The sequence below is a fragment of the Sphaeramia orbicularis genome, chromosome 6, assembly GCF_902148855.1.
Source record: "Sphaeramia orbicularis chromosome 6, fSphaOr1.1, whole genome shotgun sequence".
Taxonomy (NCBI): domain Eukaryota; kingdom Metazoa; phylum Chordata; class Actinopteri; order Kurtiformes; family Apogonidae; genus Sphaeramia; species Sphaeramia orbicularis.
The window spans coordinates 21,779,632-21,794,552 of NC_043962.1; the positions used below are offsets into that span (position 1 = coordinate 21,779,632).

At 37.0% G+C, this 14,921-nt stretch overlaps 1 protein-coding gene across 1 annotated transcript in view; it reads right to left on the reverse strand.

The window, feature by feature from the left end:
• Positions 1–274: 274 nt before the first annotated feature.
• pdhx (pyruvate dehydrogenase complex component X) overlaps positions 275–14,921 on the reverse strand; it is a 36,563-nt gene continuing 21,916 nt past the window's right edge. Inside the window, exons 6-11 of the mRNA XM_030137178.1 lie at positions 14,621–14,786; positions 12,729–12,876; positions 9,841–9,899; positions 6,952–7,110; positions 2,587–2,651; positions 275–1,066 (exon numbers count right to left, since the gene is read on the reverse strand). Of these exons, the coding sequence (XP_029993038.1) occupies positions 811–1,066; positions 2,587–2,651; positions 6,952–7,110; positions 9,841–9,899; positions 12,729–12,876; positions 14,621–14,786 (853 nt within the window). The 3' untranslated portion in view covers positions 275–810. The remainder of the gene's footprint in view (positions 1,067–2,586; positions 2,652–6,951; positions 7,111–9,840; positions 9,900–12,728; positions 12,877–14,620; positions 14,787–14,921) is intronic.

Below are 14,921 nucleotides of genomic sequence, written 5' to 3' on the forward strand. Positions count from 1 at the left end.
ACTACATTTTAAATGCTGAATCCATAATTTATAAAAAATGAAAATACAATCATTAAGCAGATTGTAGATGAGCTTATTAATGATGAGTAAAACCGTTATAACTGTGCTTATAAACCATATACTGAGTATTCATGTCAGAAATATGCCTTATAAATGATGAATTCAGTATTTGTTAATGCTAAACTAATGCTTCATAGTGTGTACTTATTATAAAGTGTTACCATTAAATCCATCAACACAACCAAATAATTATGTTCTCTATGAGCTTTGTTACAACGGGGGGGGCGGGGGTAGAGGCTCCAGTTCATTTCATGGTTTTACCAGTATTTAACTGCACTGCCGTGGATGTTCAGTAATAAATATTTTTGACAAATGTACACAATAAAGGATTTTACAGTACGATTTGTTGCGTGTGTATTAATAGAGACAGAGCAGATGCACTGCGACTGCAAAGTAGAATATGAACTGGATTAACCACGTACATATATACACACACTGGAGTGACAGAACAGCAACCCTTATTCTGTGGGATTCACCCGGCTATAAGCAACTTCTGTCTTGTAATATTTGGCACTGCTGCCAGAATCATCTAAGAGTCTATAAGGAGTCCAGTTGAACACCTCCATGACAAAGCCTGGATCTAATCAGTCTGAAGCGAGCAGTGGACAGAGGCCAAGTTTACACTATGTACATGACTGTTCTTTAAGCCTTAATCCGAGCAGGAATAGTTAAGATTCATTTTTAAGAGTTTGGCTTTGTCATGCAGGTGTTTACTGCCTTCTCTTTCACTTAACATCTCTACAAATACTTTCAGGCGAGGGCCATGCGCTGTGGCTGTTCTAGGTTGGCTCTGAACTTATCGAGGAATCGCGACGCCAATTCGTCATCCACTAGTCGTCCGTCGCTGGACAGTGTGACTGTCATCAGCTGTTGGCTGCGCAGGGTCTGCTCGTCCTCACTCAGTCGCAGCTCCGTTCTGGACGTCCCGACGGCAAGGATGCACGCCTGAGGAGGATTGATGACGGCGCTAAAGCCACTGATACCGAACATCCCCAGGTTCGATATACTGTAACACAAATGAAGATGGGCATGATGGGGCAGGATTGGAAGAGAGAGGACACAAAACGTTAGTCAAACTCAACTGGGAAGAAAAGGCAAAAATAAATAAATAAATAAATAAAAAATTCTGCTTCTAATTTAACCCTTTCATGCATAGCGGTCACTGCAGAGGACAGTTATTCTCCAGCTGTTCTCTTGTATATTCACGGGTTTTGTTGTTTTAGTTGCATATCAACCAACACAGTGGATACTTATGCACCATCCCATAATACACTGCAATTCATACTGTTACTGTAACTTTGCACTTCTTGAGAAACCTGATTTGTAGCAACAGATTTGAGTGTAAATCAATTGCTAATTGTTATTAGACTGTAATTAACTTTTTTTTTAAACAAGAAGTTGTTGTGTTTTGTTGTTTTTTGCATATTTTTTGCGTGTGTAATAACTACTATTATAGTACGTTAAAATGTGAGAAAACATCAGATTAACAACATTAAAAGAACATTTATTTCATAGTTTTCACACAGTATGACAGTAAATACATGTTTCTTTGCTTCAAAAATTAAACACATGGTGTCCAGCTAAGTGGACATTTTTGTAACTCCATGAAAAATAGGTTAATAAGAAAAAAAAAATTACATCACATTGTTTTTTTCATGCCTAAAGAGGAATAAAAACACTCAGGAAAAAAAATCTTGATTAAGGTTCTCATAATTCATGCATGAAAGGGTTAATTCTAGACTTCTGTTTCTTTGATTTAAAAATTAACATTACCAGTTATAGGGAATGAAAAAAGTAAAAAATGAGGAGGTGAATTAAGTGTTTAAGTTTGTCTATGAACACTTATTGGATATAGTACATTAAATAAATCACAGATCAGAACAGATTCAACTCTGTGACAACAGCCTTCAAACCTCCTTAAATGTTGTGTATGGTGAATAAGACTGACTCTGAGCCCCAGAGTTTGCCGTTTGCCTTAATGAGAATTGTAGCTCAGGGGGGTTTGAAAAACGAATAGAGGAAGGGAATGCACATATATCCCCGTGAGGACAAAGAGCTGCATCTCCATAGGAATTCATCGCTTTTGCCTGACACAGAAACCCCATTTATGTCTAAATGACACCATTAATTCTAATGAGTTGAAGGGTCTCCCTTCCACTTTTCTGCAATTGATGGCACAATAAGTGATGGTCCTTGTCACCCAAGAACACATTCGGTTCAGGCCTTCATGAAATGCAGAATAAAGCATAATCTACTGACTGTCTGTGAAACCGGATTTCAGTCTTACATTACATTAGAAATTTATGATCACTCTTTTATTATTGAGACACATAGGAAATTATGCAGTGGAATAGGTGTTGCAGACAAAAGGTCTGCTGATCTCATACAAAAGTGTTTACTGAGTGAGCAATCTGGATGAAAATGAAGAAAGAACAGCTAAATGTTAAGTTTTGTAATGTCCTGAGTCATGATTTTCCACCCATCCACGCTTTTTCGCCTGCAAGAGATGACATGTCTTAAGTTTACCTGAATGAACCTCCCTGGTACTCCTCTGGAAGAAGTTTCCCATCTCGAGCCTTCTGGGCCAACATCTATACAAGAGACATTACACATCGATCATGAGACAGTATTAGAACAAAAGGCAAAACACAGACTGAACAGATTCCCGTTCCAGCTGGATAACACTAAGAACAGTAGAGCAGAGCAGACAATGTCTATCCTATCAACTAATCACATAGACAGTAGTGGAAAAAATTATTAGACCACCTTTATTTTCTTCCATTTCTTGTTCATTTTAATACCTGGTACAACTAAAGGTACATTTGTTTGGACAAATATAATGATAACAACAAAACTAGCTCATAAGAGTTTAATTTCAGAGCTGATATCTAACCATTTTCCATGTTTTCTTGATAATAACCAAAATCACTTCAGTTCTTACATCAATATCTATGGCATTGTACTGACAAAAACAGTGCTTTTAGGCATTCCATGTTTTCTTTTCTGTCTGTTTTAGTCACATGATACACACAGGAGTTAGTACTTGATTGCATAACCACTGTTTTTAATGACTTTTGATTGTCTAAATTTTTTCTGCGACTATGTTTGAAAAACCTCTAATCCAGAGATATCCAACTAAACTTTTCAGCCACTGTTACATGGTTCAATCTCTTGGTAAAAGACTACAGTGGCCAATTTTTAAATAACATGTCCAAGAGAATGATTAAATGTCCAATAGAAGGCACTGAGATAAATGGAAACTATCAGACTGTGCATTGCTAAAATTAAGAAAGGGAATTGACAACACCCAAAAGGGAGGGTGAAGCATCTGCTGACACATGACTTCAGCCAGGTTTTGTGAATCTGTGTTCCGTCGAAGCTGGAATACGACCTAACACCTAGCGAACACGTCTGTCAGATAAGTGTGTTAATGGTACTGTCTCTGGTGTAAGAATTTGTGCATCCATGTGACCCAGTCTGTCTGCGCTGATGGGAGTTCATGTGGTTCTTTAATGAAACAAACACAATGGTGTCTGTAATCGAGATAGTTATCCGCTGAAAACACAGGCTTTGTTACACTCCAGTGATAGCTGAAATAATAAATAAAATACTGATAAATTAGTCTCACATAGCCAGAATTATCTCCACACTTCATTTTCGCACTGTACCAGCAGAGAAAGGTCATCTGAACCCATTAGCGATGCGGAAGAGAGGGGGAAAACCATCAGAATTGTTTATATCTTGTGAATGTTTTGGCCAGTGCTGTGCCCAGGATGCAGCAACAGTATGTTTGGAAACACAGTCGGGGAGTGCTTGTATTGGTGGAACATTTGCATGTGGAGAGGCAAAGCTCTGGCACTAAAATGGCTAATGGTCTGTCGTTTCATGTGGCGAGGCGGTACCACGTGTAACAGAAGGGAAGGAGAATGGAGACAGAAATAGTCTAATGAATTAGATGGTCAACTTATGTTTGGTATTTACTCCCTAAATGAAGCTGAACGCACCGGCTGTTCATCACAATCATATCAATTATTCACATGTAAATATACTCAGATGGCTAACGCAGACACACAACCAAGCCACTAAGTTGAGAATGACTCACAGTGTCATGGGACACAGCGGAAGACCGGGGGGGGGGGGGGCATATTTGAGATATGAGCTCTTAGTACAAACAAACAGAGACGGTTGTATTTCATGGCGTTAATGGCTGGCAGCGACCTCACTGTGTCTCATTCAGACCACGTTGGTTTTAATTCAAGAACAATAAAGACTTGCTACTGTGGATTTAGCCGAAGGCAGCGGCACATCTGAAGTAGGCTGTGAAAGTTGGAGCCGCACAGTTTGAAGGTTGAAGGGTACTAACATGTTAGAGGTCATTATGAATGAGCTTGTGATGTGTTTGCACTAAGTTTGGATGATATGATATAATATACATGATGATGGTAAAAACATGTTTACTGAAAGATATGAGTAAATAAAGAAAAGTAAATACAGAGCAACTTTTTTCCTCTGTAGCACTTTGAGATTCCTTTGAATGAAAAGCTGCTTCTTCTTCTTCTCCTCCTTCTCTTCCTCCTCCTCCTCCTCCTCGCTGGAGTTCTTGTACTGATACAGATTTGGTGATAATGTTTCTATGGAACAGTTTGTGTTATTTTGTGATTTAATAGCAGGGGATCTTAGAATATAAAGTAAAATTTGACAATATTTTTCTTTGAACACTGTAATTTACATTAGAACCTTTAATATTGTTATTTTTGTAAACTTCAAGTCATCCTTTTTGAAGGAATATTAGTTTTTCTTTTGTTTTTATCCCCAGTGTCTTATTTGAAAAAGTTAATTTTGTTTGTATGAAAGCTCAAATAAAAGAAAACTAAATGTGATTAAGTTTTGTTCAGTTATTTTAAACCATTTTATAGTTGAATTAACAGAATGGATATTCTAATGTTATATATACTGTTGACATGATACTATGTCTGTTGACATGAATTATATTATGTTGATCAAGGTGATAATAGTTTTGGATTTTTCATTATAGTTTAGTTTTATTTAGTTTTGACTTTTCTTTCTCTAATTCAGTTAGTTTTAATTAGTTGTTAGAGCAGGTTTGCTAGTTTTTATTAGTTCTCATTTTTTTTCTAAATGCTTAGTTTTATTTTAGTTTTAGTATTAATTTTAGTTTTGTTGTATCTTTTATCTTCTTCGCCGTCGTATTCAAATAAATCCTGTGCAGGACTCTGCTGCTTTCTCCCAACTTTAGTCTCCATGTTTCCAGGTAGAGTGGGGACCAGAAGATGACTCCAAACCACAAGTGACGAGAAGTGACGGACTGTTAAATATCATATGGTGCCAGCAGCTAAAATTGCAAGAGCGAAATAAATCGCTTTCATATCAATCCGACATTGACAAAGACGAAAACGAAGGGAATTTTATCCATAATTTTTAAAAGTTTTAGTTTTGTAAGCACACAATACAGTTTCAGTTAGTTATCATTTTTTTCCTTTTAATTATAGTTTTTATTTATTTCAGTTAACGAAAATGTTTTTTCAATTCTAGTTTTCGTCATTTCGTTTGTTTTCGTTAACGATAATAACCTTGATGTTGATAGAAGATTTCACTGTCAAACTAACAAACTGACAAATTCTACCACCACCGCATCACTTTACTGCTCAAAATGAAAGTAAAATTTTCTAAAAAAAAAAAAAAAAAGCACAAGTTGATGACTTTTGACTTTTTGGATATTTTGTTAGCCAACAAGATTATACTATACCAGGGGTGGGCCATCCTGGTCCTCGAGGGCCTGTTTCCTGCATGTTTTAGATGTTTCCCTCTTCCAGCACACCTGAAGGTCATGATCAGGTTTCTGCAGAGCTTGATGATAGCCTTATCATGCGAACCAGGTGTGTTGGAAGAGGGAAACATCTAAAACATGCAGGATACCAGCCCTCAAGGACCAGGATTGCCCATCCCTGTACTATACTATTACTATTATAAGATTATACACCTAAATCACATGTAGTTCATCTTACATTGACAGATTAACTTTGAGTGCTGAGATTCATGTCCAGACAGACAAACACCACTTCATCAACTCTGAAACAAATACATTTATTGTGAAATTCTCATGTGTGGAGTAAACCCATGTCTGTTTTGTTATAAATGCTTGAATCCAACTAATAATATGCTTAACTAAATTACAGATCCACCCTCTCACTTACACTCACAGGGAGACTGTTTCATGTCTAGAAACGGTTTGTCTTCCATGTGATGTTGTTGATAATTGTTGAATCTGAACATCTTGTTTCCACTGACATAGACGGCATAAATAAAGGCTCTATACTGAGGAATATCACAGTCTTCAGCAGACAAATAGTGTGAAAAGACCTTCAGTTAATTCTTGAAAAATGTGTTTATTCAATATGTGCGTGAAACTTTAATCACCCAAATGTGTCTGTGCAATCTTATTCGATTTGAAGTGTGCGTTTGTGTCTGGATAAATGCCTGTACCCAGCTGCCGACTAGGAGCGAGTTAAAGAGCTGACCATTGTTGCTTTGCACTCCATCTGTGGCCTATGACAGCTGACACCTGCAACCTGACAGCCCAAAAATTCAACCATCTCCAATCCAACAGTTATATCCAGCTGATCCAAAAATTCACAATTCTACTCAACATGCCCTGATGGACACAGAAAAACGGCGATTTGATATGCAACTGGAGTTATAAATGGGAGGTAGCTCCAAACAGCAGGAGAGAATATGAGAAAAAGGCACTGGAGGCAAGAACTCCTCTATTGAAGTGTTAATATGCAAGTTGAAAGCCGTATTAGCATATGCGAGAAGTCTTTGGGATGTTTTCTTCAGTGTTTTATTCACCTATCGCTGACATTTTTTTACCTTCGCGTTAGTTGAAATCTCCTGGACTCCTTTGTTGGCAGCATTTTTGATGATGGGGGTAATGAGGCCTTTGTCGGTCGCAACTGCGATTGAGATGTGGACTGTATCGAGTGCGTGGGGTCCATCACCAGACCATGTCACGTTCACTTCAGGCATCTCCTAATGTGGGAAAAAAAATGAAATAAAAAAAAAACATTAACCCTTTCATGCATAGTGGTCACTACAGTGGACAGCTATTCTACTGCTGTTCTCTTGTATATTCATGGATTTTGTCGTTTTAGTTTTATATCAGCCAACACAATACACTGCAATTGATAACATTACTGTAATTTTGCTGTTCTTATTTGTTTGAGTGTAAATCAATTCCTTGTCATTATTAGATTTTTTTTTTTTTTTTGGCATATTATCTCCATGAAGTGTGTAATGACTAGTATTAGAGTACACTACAAACAAAAAGTTAAGGATATTTCTTTTTTTTTTGTCTTTTTTTAGGGTCAGTTTTGCCATTTTTAAATAAAACTATGTCTGGTCTTTAAAAAAATGTGTTTCAATTCAATTCACACACAAAAGAGTAAAAAGTGGATGTCAGGATATGTGATTTCGGGCCACATGTCAGTGTTCATGGACCACTTGTTCTTTGGTAGCTCATACAGATCCATGTCCAGTCCAATTGTCCTTCATTTAACTTCATATTTCACATTTTCCTGGTCTCGCTGTGCTTACTGCTATACTCTGTCATATTGAGCAGGTTGGTTTTTGCCACTCAGTCTGATTTAGAGGGGCGTAGCCCGGGGGGGAAGTGACATAAGTGCACACCTTCTATATTTAATAACTGATTTGTGCTAAATCTTTGGTGTATAGATTTGCCTTTTTCTATTAAGGTAAAAAGGGTTCAAACTGATTTGGTTTAATTCTATGCTGTTTGCTCGTCTTACATCTGTGTTAGTGGAAAAGAAAATCAAAACATGTATGTTGGTCATGTGGAATTACAAAACAATAACAGTGTGTTCTGTTATATAAGTCAGCTTTGCAGTACCTCACATGAGCTGGTAAATATGTACATGTATGTTCCACATTCCTCTTATTTAATGTTCTCACACCTACACTTACTGTAACGCATGCACAAAAAAACAAAGTGTCTTTTAGTTCCACCTTTACTTCCTTATAGAAAATTTCATCTCACGCCAGAGGGGACAGTGACACTCAGTCCCTGTACGGACACGACCCACACATTCCTTAAGGCAGAGTCCAACACAGGTAATAAAGAAAAAGAAAAATGAGTATGTGACGTGCGGTGCCGTCTTCATGAGATGCTACTAAGATATTCCTGACTGGAATAACTAAATTACCAGAAGACCACATCTATTTTTAACACCCATTTTCATCCACACATTCCTGGAATCGAGCAACACTTTCTGTCCTTATAGCAATGATTTAAGTAAAAAAAAAAAGTGCATCTCTAGGACTTATGTCCCTGTATTTCAGTTCCCTTAGGATGACTAATGCATTTTCTCGAGCATTTTCAGAATTTTGTCCGGGATAGATTCTTAGTTTATGTTCAGTTCATGTTTTAGTTTTGTATTTTTAATGGTTTAATGGTTATAATGAAAAAGTTAGCACCATAGAGAACAGAATAACCCTCCTGCAACAGTAACATACCATTTATTGAATAAATGACACTGCCTCAGTGGCTGTTTATGAATTGACTTTGTATTGAACTAAAAGACAAACAACATGACATGAAGAGTGAATAGGAATGATATAAACAGGGTGCTTGCTCTTTATCCAAATAAAAATTCCAGACTTTTTCAAAACTGCCATTTTTGCCCCCCATAAGACTTTGACTTTATGTACTTTAATACTTGCATTTGAATGTTTTTGGTTGAGATTGTACCTGTTGTGTGTAGTAGAAAAGTTCATTTTAATAAATGTAGGAATGCATAATTTGCAGGAAATTGCATTTTACTGACAGAGATGTTTTCAAAACATATGAAAATCACAAACAAGTTTCACTAGAATCATTCCAGTATTGACTGATTAGTGAAATCATATCAAGTTTTTTATATGTTTTCTTCATGTTTTTTTTATCTTACAAGATTATGTCCCTTTGAACATACTAAAATTCGACTATGAGAGAAACTTTTTTCCATACTTTAAGACTTTTCAAGGTCTGGAAAACAGCATTTCAAAATTCCATACTTTTTAAAGGGGTCATATTTTGCTAAACCCACCTTTAGTAGTCTTTGGTACATTTATTTTTGTATTTGGGGACCCTAACAGTTCAAAAGGTTTGAATTTGAACCCTCCAGGTGCTGTAAAGCTATCTTTATATTCATTCCAGAAAAAAATCGAGTGGGTTTCTACAACCTGTTTCAATTCCTGCTTAATTTGTTACATTTTATAACTACTTATGTCACGACATTTGCACATTTAAGGTCAAGACTTCAGGCGAACATTTCTCCGAGTACGACATAATTGTTTATCAGCAGCAGCGGTTGTAGTAAAAACTGAAAATATGTCCAAACTTCAAGCCGATTACCTAAAATGTTCAGTTGTTGGTTGTATTAACAAACTCAAGTGGCACAGTCAACAACCTGGAGGAGGAGGGGCATTTGCATTTAAAGGGCCAGCACTCAAAACCACCTTTCTCATGTCATTACTCAAAAATAAGGTTGAAGATGGACGTGTGGAGTTGAATTAATGAAGAATTCAGACCCAAGCAGAGCATTTACAGTTCATGTAGACCACAGGGAAATGTTTTAAAATGTACAATTCCATTTAAAAAAAAAAAAAAAAAAAGCAAAATATCACTTCTTTAAGACTTTCAAGCACCCTGTAAAAACAATCTTAGAGTTGATAAAGACAATAAAATTCCCCAACAATACTTACTTTAAGTGTTACAGCAGCTGCCTTGATAATGAAATCATTAACAGAAACTTTGATCTGTTCTGAAACGACAAAGAAGAACCCACATCAAGCATTAATGAGAATCAACAAGGGTGCATTCATCATAGTACGGTGACTCCAGCAACAGTATGAACAGCTGATCAGAGGGTGGTCATTACTGCATTGGTGGGACATGGTATGGAACACATTCAACATGAGGAGGACTTCCTATACTTTGATAACTTACGCTCCAGCTCATCAGAAACAGGCCTGCTGTCTAACATGCCACTTGCCTTTGCCCCTTTCCCTCCCCTTCCACTCTCTCTGTGTGACACCAGTGAGACGGGTGGGCTTGGCCTGGCATCGCTGCCAACTTTTACTAGTGTCCATAGTGCTGTACCAGACAGTTATGAATGCCGTGAGCAGAATGATTAACGAGCTAACCGTGAAATCGCGTTGCTCCTGAACAATGAGAGTCCGCAAAAACAACCGGGGAGAGAATCCCTCAATACACACACAACCTTCGCTAATAGGTCTGGAATGGTCGACCCATTTCCTCATCATGGTGACGGGACCAAGAGAGATTTACTGTTTGTTTGACAGAAAGGCAAAGTTACGTTAAATAAAGCCACCTGTGTAATGATGTGTTGAATGATATATTTGTAAATAGAAGACGAATAAGGAATTCTTGACATATTAACGAGAAAACTTGGTTATATTTTAGGAATTTATGAATCCAGATGTTATGGATAAATATTTTCTTTTCTGTGCAGCCAAATATTGAAGAGTGAGAGTTGGTTGTGGTGAAAACCAAGGCTTACCTTCAACACACACATCCTGGCTGTTTCACAAGAAACCATGGCTAGCAACAGTTGCTAGGTAAGTCAGTGTGAGGCTGAGAAAGGAAAACAGCAGCCTGCCAAAAAAGTTCTGGTAGTATTTAATTTATTCCTCAGGCTCTACTAGCCTCACTTCATCCAAAAAGTGTACAGCCGATCCAATCATGTTTCCTTTCATGCATCTGCCTCCCACTCCTCCTTTTCTCAGGGTTCTTTAAATACTGTGCTAGAACTTGGATTTGTGTTATTTATCACACAACATTCATCAGCCTGCGAGCAAGGCCAAAAGAGTCAAAAGTCTAGAAAATCCATTAAACACACTTTGAACCACAGAAAAATGTCTCTCAGGAATACTGTACTTTATATACAGAGACAAGTATTTCAACCAAATTTCCTTCTGCGGTCACTGATTTTGTTTTCTGCTACAACTCGCTTCGTGAACTAAAGAGTGATCCATCTGAGGTTTAAAGATATAGCAACCCATTACTCCTAATCAGGGATTACAAGGAATGAGCTATGTGCTAAGTGTTATCTGAGGTTTCTTATCCAGAGATAATCTGCCGCAAATAGTGACATGTGGTGTGAAGAAAGACCAAGTCTGATCAGTATCAGATATGGGTGTTTCAAAGGGTCCACAACATAGCATTTGGCTCTCAGGGTCTGATTCGATTCAACCTCTTACAGTATGGGAAGGAAACATCATAAATCCCTTGACACATGAACTCCTTACCTTCTGCTTTTTGAGAAAAAAACTGTATGTTAGACTCAGACTTAATTTTTCATTCCAGATTTTACATTAAAAATGAAATTTTGATGCAGTTGGCTCATCAGGCAGCAGCAGATAATACAGCTCTGGAAAAAATAAAGAGACCACTGCAATTTCCTCTGAAATCAGCATGTGTGCATGTATGACAGCCATTCCATTCCTGTGTCTGTTGAATTCCAACACACACACATCTTATTCTACTGAATAAACACCTGATCCATGTCTTATTTAAGAAAAGGTATAAAAACCACTACTGTGGCCATCATTATCTTCTTACAATAGGCAAAAACAGTGCTATCTACAGCAAAAGTAATTGGAATCAAAAAATAACTACTGAAAACTACTGGACTTCTGCTCTGACAATGTTCCCAAACTCTGAGGACTGGTTTTTCTATCAGGACAAGGCTCCTGGCCTTAGCTAGGTCAATAAAGGTGTATATGACGGACCACCAGATGAAGACCCTGTCATGGCCAGCCCAGTCTCCACCTGAACCCACTTTGAAAGCTTCTGGAGGAACATGGATGGACACAAGCCATCAAACATCGCTGAGCTTCCTGAATTTCTCTGCCAGGAGCTGCATAAAGTCATCCAACAGCAATGGTGGAGAGCCAAGACATGTGAAAGTTGTCATTGAAAATCAGGGTTATTCCACCAAATACTGATGTCTGAACTTTGCCCAAGTTACAACATTAGTATTGTGTTGTTTAGAAATGAATATGAACTTGTTTTCTTTGTATTATTTGAGGTCTGAAAACACTGCATTTTTTGTTATTTTGACCATGTGTCGTGTTCTGCAAATACATGCTCTAAATAACAATATTTTTATTTGGAATTTAGGAGAAATGTTGTCGGTAGTTTAGAGAATAAAACAAAAATGTTCATTTTACTCAAACACATACCTATAAATGGTAAAATCAGAGAATGTGATAATTTTGCAGTGGTCTCTTATTTTTTTCCAGAGCTGCATATACAAGACAGGATAAATATGCATATAAAAACTATAGACTATAGAAGATAGAATACATATGAATATTAAAAAAAACTATGTGCAAGTATAAAAAAAACTATGGTTCTTTGATTAAAAATTTAGAAAAAAGTTGCCAACACTTCTCTCATTATCCAGTAGACAATCATTATTATCAAATTTATAGTCATGTGAAAACTCTGAAAACCAGATCTTTATGGAAAGGCTCTCAACACATTGACTGTAGGACACAATGCCAACACATGCATATAGAGATGGGTGTAGATACATATACATTCACTTTAAGTATTGAGTTTTTACCTTTGGCCAACTCTTTGCGGAGCTGCATAACGGCAGCCATGTCGCAGTCGATGGAGGCATACGCATGGGGGATGGTGGTCTTCGACTGTGTTAGCCTTTGAGCAATCACACGGCGAACATTTGAGGCTGGGATTTCTGTGAAAGTACCCTGAAGAAGATAAGATTAAGGAAGGGGAGGTAAATATTTGAACAAGGAATAAAGAGCGTGTTATGGGCAGAGACGGGGAGAAATGGAAGACGAACAACACTGATGGTGGATTTATCCGCATCTATTGATTTCTTGACATGCTAGCTGCCATTAGTCACTCAGAAAATGTAAATGTATGGGATAAGTAAATAAATGTAAGTAAATAAATAAAGATAAGATTGCTAAGTGTTAATGACAGGTTAGGATGAGCAGATTTGTAAATGTATGTTTTTTTAAATCTAATATCTTCAAATGTAGAAACTTATTTATGGTAAGTCATGAAAAATAAGGACAGAAATAAATATGAACAAGCACAACAATAATAATTAAAAAAACAAAAAAACAAAAAACAAGACACACTATATGGACAAAAGTATTGGGACACACTGAATTCAGTTGTTTCTTTTCTAACACGGGTCTGGGCTACAAAACAATAATATAGTTTTATATTGTGATAAATATCATTGCATTGGTTAGTTTGGTTTGAATTGTTGTCTTTAATTCCAAAATGCCTCAGAGATTGTTTTTACCGAGCCTTTCACAAGTGCCGAATGAACTTCTCTCCTAATCCCATAGAAAGATAATAAGGTCATTTCAGGCCATAGGTCAGATGGGTAAAGATTGTGTGCAGTACTAGTTTTATGCCTTGTATGTTATGTGAATATACACTATATGGACAGAAGTATTGGGACATGTTGAATTCAGGTGTTTCTTCTCTAACAGGGGTCTGGGATGCAAAATAATAATGACAAATGTCATAGCATAGTTTGATATTGTGATAAATATCATTGGATTGGTTAGTTTGGTTTAAATTGTTGTCTTTGCCTCCAAAATGCCTTAAAGATTTTTTTTACTGACTTTCTCTCAACATTGATTTTGGGTTTTTTTTTATCCATGACTACGATTTTAAATGTTGTACCTCTAAACTTCTAAAATATTTTTCTTGTTCTGACTATAAATAATAACTTTACTTACCATCTACTTTCTTCAAATCTCACTTAGGGAGACAAACTCCCATTAAACTTTAAGGAAATATTGACGTTTAGAAAGTATATGGACAAAAATATTGGGAAACATTATGGCTACAGCTCATAAGATGTCCTGTTCATGCTGATTTGAGATAAATATCAATATTTTCTTAATGTTTAATGGGATATTTTTCTTCCCAAGTGAGATGTGAAGAAAGTAGATGGTTAGTTGTGGTAGAAAATTATTATTTAGAGTCAGAGCACGAAAAACATTTTAGAAATTTAGAGGTAGAACACGTAAAATCACTGTCATGGATAAAAAAACAAAATCAATGTTCAGAGAAAGTCAGTAAAAACCTTTGAGGCATTTTGAAAGCAAAGACAACAATTCAAACCAAACTAACCAATGCAATGATACACAATATAAAATACACAACATAGAATTATATTGTTTTGTAACCCAGACCCCTGTTAGAAAAGAAACACCTGAATTCAACATGTCTGAATATTTTGTCCATATAGTATATAGTCACATAACATACAAGGCATAAAACTACTTAGAGTACTGCACACAATCTTTACCCGTATGACCTATAGCCTGAAATGACCTTATTATCTTTCTTTGGGATTAGGAGAGAAGTTCATTCGGCACTTGTCAAAGGCTCAAAGTTAAATGAGAGGCCATAAAATATAATGGCTGATCCTTCTTGTGTTCAGATAGTGTAGGGGGCGCTCACCGGTGCTCCTGGCTTCCCTGGTACAGAAAGAGGGGGTATGTTGGGTCTGGTTCCTGGGGGCGGAGGAGGGGCTGCCGGCGTGGGGGCGGGACTTGGGGCAGGTGTGGCGGCAACGGCTGGAGTGACTTTGGGCGCTGGAGACGTCTTCAAAAGATTCAGTGCATCTCTGTTAAATTCACAGAACAGAATAACATAAAGGTGGCGTGAGCATTGAACAGTACAACAGAACATTTAGTTATGTTAATAATCTGCTCACACAGAAATAATGTATGTGAGCATTTTACTTGTTCTAACCTTTATA